The sequence below is a fragment of the Neophocaena asiaeorientalis genome, unplaced genomic scaffold (genome assembly GCF_003031525.2).
Source record: "Neophocaena asiaeorientalis asiaeorientalis breed wild unplaced genomic scaffold, Neophocaena_asiaeorientalis_V1.1 scaffold392, whole genome shotgun sequence".
In the NCBI taxonomy this organism is placed as follows: Eukaryota; Metazoa; Chordata; class Mammalia; order Artiodactyla; family Phocoenidae; genus Neophocaena; species Neophocaena asiaeorientalis.
This window is the reverse complement of record NW_020174421.1, coordinates 844824-854151: the sequence shown is the minus strand read 5'-3', so window position 1 is coordinate 854151 and position 9328 is coordinate 844824. Positions and strand designations below refer to the sequence as shown.

The 9328-nt window shown below is 43.3% G+C and overlaps 2 protein-coding genes across 6 annotated transcripts in view; both read right to left on the bottom strand.

Moving 5' to 3' along the window:
- PLXND1 (plexin D1) overlaps positions 1 to 635 on the bottom strand; it is a gene marked incomplete at its 5' end in the record, with an annotated part of 75979 nt that extends 75344 nt beyond the window's left edge. Inside the window, one exon of the mRNA XM_024756483.1 lies at positions 623 to 635. Within this exon, the coding sequence (XP_024612251.1) occupies positions 623 to 635 (13 nt within the window). The remainder of the gene's footprint in view (positions 1 to 622) is intronic.
- A 4531-nt stretch (positions 636 to 5166) lies between these two features.
- Positions 5167 to 9328, bottom strand: part of TMCC1 (transmembrane and coiled-coil domain family 1) — a 159276-nt gene continuing 155114 nt past the window's right edge. For all 5 annotated transcript variants that reach the window (XM_024756453.1, XM_024756458.1, XM_024756459.1 and 2 more), the window contains one exon: positions 5167 to 9176. In XM_024756453.1, the coding sequence (XP_024612221.1) occupies positions 8862 to 9176 (315 nt within the window). In that variant the 3' untranslated portion in view covers positions 5167 to 8861. The remainder of the gene's footprint in view (positions 9177 to 9328) is intronic.

Sequence of the window (9328 nt, the reverse complement as noted above, 5' to 3'; positions counted from 1 at the left end):
GGGGGGGGGGGGGGGGGGGGTGTCACTGCAAGAAGAGGGAAGAGCACATGCAAAGGAGCAGAGAAGTGAAGCAGTACAAGGCAGGAAGGGAGGAGCGGGGGACGCGTGCGTGAGGACTTGGGCTGAGTCTAAGGTCACATGACTAGTGGGAGGCCAGGCTTCCTTTCTTCCTTCCTCCCTTCCTTCCCTCTCTCTCTCTTTTTTTTTTTTTTAATAAAATCTTGGTTTTAAGCAGAAATAGTCTCAAAGCTGCTAGATCAGCAGTCACAAAGTCCAAGCACATATCTTACTTATTGGTGGGGACTCATTCATAAACCAGTTAACCTTACTTTGGATATAATTCTGACGAGTTGGGTTATATGGAATCCCAGCCCACAGTAGATGAAAAGCAGTTTTTAGTGGGGAAATGAAAGGCTTTTAGGTAAGGCAAGCACAGTGGCAATAATGAAATGTGACAGCCACAGCCTGGGTTGGGAAGATATGGATAGGAAAGCTTATGAAAAGAGATATTAGCATAAAAACACATAAAATGCAAATCAAGACCATGAGATACCGCTTCACACCCATAGGATGGGTATAATTAAGAAGTCAGATGATGACAAGTGCCGGTGAGGATGTGCAGACAGCTGGTAGGAATGTAAGATGCGTCAGCCACTTTGGAAACAGTCTGGTAGTTTCTCAAAAGGTTAAACATAGTTCCTGTATGACCCAGCAATTCAACTCCCAGGTATATACCCAAGAGAAATGAGACAAAGGTCCATTCAAAAACTTGTACATGAATGTTCAACACTATTCATCATAGCTAAAGAAATGGAAACAACCCAAACATCCAACAACTGATGAATGGATAAAAATGTATATCCATACAATGCAATATTATTTAGCAGTAAAAAAGAATGAGGTACTGAAACATGCTACCACATAGATGAACGCTGATAACATCCTAAGTGAAAAAAGCCAGTCACAAAGGACCACATATCGTGTGATTCCATTTACATAAAACGTCCAGAATCGGCAAACCTATAGATAGAAAGTAGATTAGTGGTTTCTTAGGGCTGAGAGAATAGGAGAGTGACAGTTAATGGGTGGAGGGTTCCATTTTTAGGTGATGAGAAAGGTCTGGAATTAGTGATGCTGGATGCACAACTGTCAATGAACAAAAACCACTGAACGGAACACTTTAAACGACTGAATTGAATGGTATCTCATTAAAGCTGGTACTTTCAAAAAAGAGTAAGTACAGTAGTCTGGGTTGTTTTAGTGTAGGGGCAAACAGCATAACATTCCAATTATCCAAGTCAGTGTCTCTGGGCTGGCAACCTGGTCATGACGATTAAATGAACTTCAGCAGGACCTGTTTCATTTATGTTCTGGAAGATACCTAATGAAAACACGTAAGAGAGAACAAAATGCTTCCAGTGCATAAAGAAGTGTGACTGAGGGTCTCTGAGTCCAAATCCGGACTTTGCCATCTACTAGTGAAATGACTTGCCCATAGGATAAAACCCAAACACCTATCTGAGTTTGTTTTCATCTGCAACATGGAAATTACACCATCTCCTCTTCAGAGCAACTGTAAGAATTAGTAAAACAAGTGGCACTGTGCCTGGCACAGACTAGGGATTCAATATGTAGCAACTGTAAAATTCCACTTTTCAAAGAGCACCCATTATGTGCGAGGCACCATTCCAGGCACTGAGGACACAGCCATGAACACAACAACGTCCTTACCTGTGGTTAAGAAGTCACCAGTAAAATCTATTGTTAGCCCCTCAGCCCAGTGTATGTGCATCCATTAGCCAGCTTTTGTTCTCTATGGCTGGGATGCTCTCTTCTGTTGTTTCTATGGTCAGAGTATCCTTGACACATACTGATTGCCTTTTGGTTTTCCAAACCAACTCAGGAGCCAGAGCTGGCTACAGACAGCCCAAACTCTGGCTACTGAGTCCTTCATCAGGTAAGAATGAGAGACACGATATAGTCTGAAGAGATTCAGATGAGTGAGACAGCTCCCTGCCCTCAAGGAATTCTCAGTCTATTAATAACAATAATTGAGACCATTTGTGGAGCTGGGTGAGGCACCGCACAATTATTTCATTTAATCCTCACAACCGCTCTCTAAGGTATAGTGGTTATTATAATTTATTTTCATCATGGTTTGCTGTACATTTTAATAGAGTCTCAATAACTACTGAAATGAAGTCTTCTAAAAGAATATTCCTTTGGACAGTTTAAGCATTCATTAAGACAGAAGCCTGAATAAATTTGTAAGCACTCTTGTTGTAGAATTTAACGATTCTAATGCCAGAAGTGACATACATTTATATGTATGGAGTGAACTCTGAGCTTCCTATACCCTCACCTCCCAGATCAAATAAAAAGTTTAAGCTCCTTCCAGTATAGGATCAAAAGGCAAAAGATCAAATACCTTGGACAGCATTTCTCAACCAGCCAAGTGACTTGGATGACATGAAAAGGAGGCTACTGGTTCCTTCCAGAAGGGCTATAATTGTCTTTAAACACAGGATGGGTCACTACACCACTCAACACCTTCCTGCAGCCACAGGGTAAACCTTCGGCATGGCATTCAGAATTTTTCCCAACTATTTTTAACTTTGTCCCTGATTCACATGTTCTTCCAGGCACCCTCTCAGCCATCTGAGGCTCTGATCCATTGCTTGACCCACTCACCGCGGCCTTTGTCACCTCCGTGGTTTTGCCAATACTGTTCCTTCAACTTGGAAGGCCCTCCTCACTCATCTTCACTCACCATAAACCCTCCCCCATCCAGCTTTTCACAATTGCCCGGTCAGAACTGCTCCCTCCTCTTCGCTCCCACACATGGCTTCCAGCTCTATTACAACACAGGTTCCTCTCCCCTTGACTGAGCACATCTCCACAGCCTGGTCTGGTACGCAGAGTGGCTCTCAAATACTGTAGGATGAATGAAGGGCTGAGCCGAACAGGTGGTACCAGCTGCTGCAAGCCCACCGCCCCACGTCCTGTCTGGCACTGGGATGGCCATCTGACCACAACGCCTAGAAATCCAGGGTGGCAAGAAAGCCCAACGGGTGGCCCAAACTTGGTCCAGAGCTCCTTCTAAGGTGATCCTAAAGCAAAAGATGTTCTATTACAGTCTGGCAAGAGTAACACTGTCATCTCTTTTCCACCTCTCAAGGGACCTGTTATTTTCTTTTTAAAAAGTGTTGATTTTTTAAAGATACACAAATACATTTGTATTAAGAGATTCATACTTTATAGGAGTCAAGCATGAAAGTCCTATTTCACCACCATTCCTCCCACTCCCTTTCCCAGAAGTAATTACTGGGGACAGTTTAATGTGGTTTCATTTCTGTACACGTACATACATATATTTATGCAAACAAACTATTTTGAACACACATAGACAATATACTATTTCACCACTTTTTTTTTTCCATTTAACACACTGATTTACACACGAGGCCGAACAGTTTCTACTGGATGCTTATTGGTGATTCATTTCTTTTTCTGTGAATCTTTTGCCTATTTTCTACCCAGCTGATGGTTTTCTCGGTTTATATTAACTCTTTGTGGACACCCATCTTTTGTTACGTACATTGCACAGACCTGTTTTCCATCACATTCATTTACCATTTCTTAACAGTGTAACTTTGGGCAAGCCACTTAAGTTTCATTTCCTCAGCTAGACAATGAGGATGACAAGGCCTGTGTAAGACCCTGGGGAGAATTAAGTGAGAATTGCATTACAAGTACCAAACATTAAGCCCAGCATTCAGTAAGTACTCAATAAATGTTAGCTACTCTTCATTACCTAGATTTGGGGTCACAAGTTGGCTAGGAGTTTAGTTTAGCTCACCGAGTTTTAAAACACTACAGTTGCACACTTCAGGTGAGGCCAACATTTTCTAGTTGGCCACACACCCATCCCCTGCCTCTCCAGTCTGTTGTCTACACCACAGCTTCTCAGATTTATGTATCCAGCCTTCCACTCTCCAAAGTCTTTAATGGATGACAATAAATCGGGCTTTCAAATTATCAGCTGCGGTGAGGGCTGTTCTGGGTGCCCACTGTGCACTGTGAAACTCTAGGACGTGTCGTTCACAGTGTAGTTTTCTTACGGCCCCTTGGGATTGGCCGGCTTACAACCTGCACATCTGTACATGGCAGCCTGGTCCATATTTCAAGAAGTTTAGGGCATTCTCACAGCGAGTTTAAAAGTTTTCACAAGCAGCATCTCTTATTTTCACATCATCCACAAGGTAGGATCAAGATGGGTGTGATATCTCTAGTTTATAGATGGGGTAGGAGGCACAGAACTAGTAAGCCAGAAGTGTGGCCTAAACATCTCGACATTCAGATTGGGGGTGTGAAGGACCAAGTCATGAGGACCCTGTTTGGTACCCTGTCAAAGGCAAGATTAGGGACTTCCCTGGCGGTCCAGTGGTTGAGACTCTGCGCTTCCACTGCAGGGGCCGCAGGTTCAATCCCTGGTCAGGGAACTAAGATCTTGCATGCCGCAGCGTGGCCAAAAAAAAAAAAGAAAATTACAAAAAGGCAAGATTAGAGCTTCTCGATTTCCAGAGACCTCCCAGAGATCATCAAAGAAAGGCCGTAATAGAAACTACTACATGTATACCAAAACCATAGCTGGAGTTAGGCTAGAAGACAACCCCTTTCATGAATGTAGAACTTCAAACCTCAAATGTTTTATAAAGTAAGTTTTCACTCCCATCATAACATTGGTTTATTAACAAAGCCTTGTAACAATGGACAGGGATTATCACACCCATTGTGGGCATCAGATGCTGAATTTGGGGGGTACTGCCTCTCAAGAACTCTCTCCCAAGAACTCCCTCCAAAGCACTAAAAGGCAGTCCTACCGACCAGCCTGAAGGAACTGTGGCAAAATGCCAGTCTGAAGTGAAGTGTATACAATCCAGGGAGACGGTGACAGCTACCCAGCTATCATCGGTTACAGTTTTAAGATACTGGCTAAACACACACACACACACACACACACACACACACACACACTCACTCACTCACTCACTCACAAAGTTTCTAATGCAGAAACTAGTGGAAAGTTTTCAGACTGACAAACTTGTCACCGGAACTGAATATGCAAAAATAAAGAGCAAAACAAACCCGAGTCCAACCACCTCGTTAATAGCTGAGGTCTTTATTTCAATTTGTATGTACAGTAAAAGTGCTGCTGAGAATCTGCAGCAACCAGACAAAACAAAAATGTAATTCTCTCTCAACAATTAGCAGCTTAAGATCTATCAACTACAGTGTTAATGTTCACACGTTCACAAGGGTCACTTCTGTACTTTTCAATTCGTGCAAGTGAGTTTTTATTCTTACACACTTTGATAAAACACACTTACAGTCTAGTAGTCAATCCTACTGAGGGCATCACCCAGCATACACGACACACAGACAGAAATGTTAACTCTTAGAGCCACGTTCAAAATCCCCAGCTTCACGTGGGGGTGGGAACCATAATTTTACCTGTGTCAGTTTTTTGATAATATTTGGTTTTGTTTTGGACGCACATTTTCTGAGGTTGAAAGGCAGCTCCTCACTGGAGCTCACTTGGAATTCAGCATTTCATCTGACTGTACCTCAAAGGAATATGAAATCAGAAACAAAACCAAATACAGCAAAGACCACATGAAAATTATGCTCATTGTTACGACATGGCTAGCAAGGAAGGCTTGATCTGAGTTTTTCTTCGTATCAGATTTTTACCTCAATTGGGTGGAGGGGGTACAGGGGAGAGAGAAAACCCCACCCAGTCAGGCGAGTGTAAAATTTAACCTACTTTTGCTTCTTAAGGAGCCAGTGGAATAGAAAGCCTTCCTTGCTAGGATGCACTGAATATCTTTCCAAAGAACTGAAATTGGAGCAGACAGAAGTGCTGTTCAACTATCATAAAAAAAGGTAAATGTTAGTCACTCTACAACCTGAACAGAGTCACCCAGGCTACCATAGTCAGCCTCACACACCAGCACTAACCAGTAATCCAGGAAGGAATGCTTCATTTCAAATGGAATGCTTGTAGTCTTTAAAAGAGAAGAAGCATTAGAGTGATAAGTTTCCATCCACAGAACTGTTAAACCATTAGAGCGAGGTTATAGAAGAGCTTTGAATAGATAAGAGAACCCAGGAACAGCCACATTGCAAAGAAGCTCAAAGGCAACAGGTATAGGCAGCACAAAGTGGAAGGAAGGCAAGAAAATAGATGCACGGTTACAAACAGCATTAAATGCAGACAACTGTTGGGCCTGGTGAATAATCAAGGGACAAGAGATCTAGAAAGCCATTACCGTGCCTGACCTAGCCTGGAGGTCCTTCCGAGGACATTTTGAGAATGGAGGATGGACAGTCAGCGCGGGCCTGTTTGGCTGGGAGCTCAGGGGGCTTTCCAGAGGTGAAAACCTTCCTTTGACAGAAACTGTCCCAAGGCAAATGGGAACAATTTCAATCCATCTAGCCAGTGACTTCCAGTGCCCACAATACTTCGTAGTCTCTACACAGTTCACGGGACTCAGAAGTTCTGTCTTGGAAAAACTGGAGGATTGTGGCTAGAGCATCTTTCCAGTAACTTTGTGGGACTGTCTTTCCCTCACTAAAGCACAAAATTAGGAAAAACTGTGCTAGTTCGACAAGGTCATGGTGTCCTTTGGCACTTCTGCCTAAAGTCACTGCAATACCTTTAGGCAAAGTTAACATTGTAAATACATAGGCTTGAGAACAATTTGTTTTTGGCCTGAACATAAATTGGTTCCAATTATTTTTTTAAAAGAAAAATCACCCCTGTGGTGCCTGCTCTGGGCACTGATTTTGAGAGGTCAACAGAGCTAACAGGTGTACTACAATCATTGGGGGATGGAGTGAAGATTGGGGTACCTGAGTTAAAATATGAAAATGATTACGGAAACAACATGCTGTTTCTGAGAAGGCCAGCCTGCCAAGCCACAGGAGGCTGGAGCTGTCATGTAAGCCATCCTCTCAGACAGACAGGCAGTGTTAACCCAGTTCCAGAAGAATTTCCTGGTATAGGGGAGATGGGCAGGGCATGCTTTGCTACTCTTTTCAGGGCAAAGTATGTGCCCCTTGCTCATCACCTGGTTGCACAGAACAGAGGCCAAGAGGCAACAACATTTGTGATTCAATACTATGAATACGAAAAGGTTGGCCAAGCTTTCTAGATAGGCTCTAAAAGCCCAAGTTCCGCCAGGATGGTAGAACTGGTTATAGGATGGCGAAGAAGGCTCAGTCCATTTTTCTAAACTGTCTATAAAGGTCCACTGAGCATAGTTATGTTAACAAGTCAGTTTAGATGAAGAGGACGCTGACAACATTTTATACCCCAAACGTGAGTCCTTCTAACCTGACATTTGCTTTTCTGCTCTTTAGGGAGAAATCACTTTCAGTTGATTCTCTTGGGCAGACAGAATAAAGCTTTGAAATTAAAGATGCTGGGGCCAAAATGCAGACAGAAGATTCCACATCACTTTGGTTTCAGTAATTAGGGGGTGTTAAAAAATGAACTAAGAAAACACAAGGAATTATTTATGATTCTCATAGTACAGTCTCAATTTTTCCTACAGATAATCCCAGCCCAAAGTCACTGGGTAAACATATTGTTGGGGCGAAAAAAATCTCTACCCTATCACGCTGGCTTGTGGAAACAGCCTCCCCCTCTCCCTGCGCACCCCTTTCCTCTCCAACCAAGCCAAGCCCATAAAGTGGTGGTGTGGGGTGGCAGGACACCAAAAAGCAGTAGCAGCAGCCAGAGGATGGAGTTTAAGCTGGGTCTCAAAACAAGGGTGTCAGAGGGTGGCATTTACAGCAAGTGTTCCTCTACTCAAATTGTTTCAAGACAAGAGGGAGCAGCACACTTAAATATCCACACATTTCTTCATTTAAAAACATCACTTCTTTATTTCAAAGGAAAAAATAAAAGACCCTCCCAACCCTTTCCAAAAAAACCCAATAATAATAATAACAATAATAAAAAATCCTATTAGAAACCATAAGGAAGCACTGAGAGTTTGAGTATTACATTCTTCAAGTATGCTGTTCAGATTTTTTGTTTTTTAAATTGGTGACTATACACATATTTAAAAAAACCTTAAAAGTGCGGCCATGGGATTTGCTTAAAGTTAAGCATTTAGAGGGCTACTTCAAAATACTGTAGTAGGACTGTGCAGTGATCCTCTGGGGCATGATGCCCTCACTTGTGTATCCTAGCAAAGGTTAAGGGACCAGGTTCAAAAGTGATCCTACTTCCAGGGTTACCATGAGTGGCCAACTTGGGTGAGAAAGCCAGGGAGATCCATGTGTTCTTCCACGGACAAGGAAAATCCACCCTGAATCCAGAAATTCAGACATGGAATGTGGTAGGACTTCACAGTAAAGTTAGTCTGGGAGGGGGAGAGGTGGTGAGCCCAGACAAGGCAGGGTGTTAGGTTTAACTGGTTTCCCTAATCGGGTTTTCGCATCTTTTTAGTGGATTTTAGTGCAGTCCTTCAAGCCACAATTTAGAATGCCCTTCAGTGTGCTCCAGATTGTTGGTTCATGTTAAAGGACTGTTTAAGATCTGCATCCCAAGGAAAATCATGCTACATAAAAATGATCCAAGATTTTTGCCCAAAAAACTTCTTGGATAAAATCTAAAAAATACTATTGCAATTGCGTCTTTTGAAGAAAAAAACATTATTCTAAATGTAAACAGATTCACTCAACTCTTTTGTTGTTGTAGAAAACTCCAGAGTAGGTAAGTTGCTGTCTAATTCTTCGCCGCATGCACTCGCCAGAGGGTAGGGGAGCACTGCCTTCTTGGGCCGGCATCATCTGGAGGAGGAGAAGAACCGTTCCACGTAGCTGAAGAGGGCATCCCAGTGCTTCCAGAGAAAGGCAATGAAAACCACAAGGAATAAAGTGCTGAACGTCCTGTTGCGAGTCTTCATGAGGGGAACCACGCAGTTGGCTACCGTGGAGACAAAGACCAGGAGGACTGCCATGACCGCCAGGAGGATGTTGATGAGTTTGCCCAGAAGGTTCCGGGCAGTGGCATTCTCCAGCCCTTCCAGCTGTACCACCTGCTGCTGCTGCTGCTGCAACTCCATCTTGGAGATGCGGGTCTGGCACGCCTCCAGGGCCTCCTGCGGGCCAGACAGGGAAGAGTTAAGCTTTCTGCTCACAAGCACTCTGAAGAGCTGACATGCCCCTTGGGCAAGCCAGATGCATCTTGAGCCACGCCAATGATTTAAAATATGCTAGAGCCTCGAATGTGAGAGGCCAAATGCATAACTCA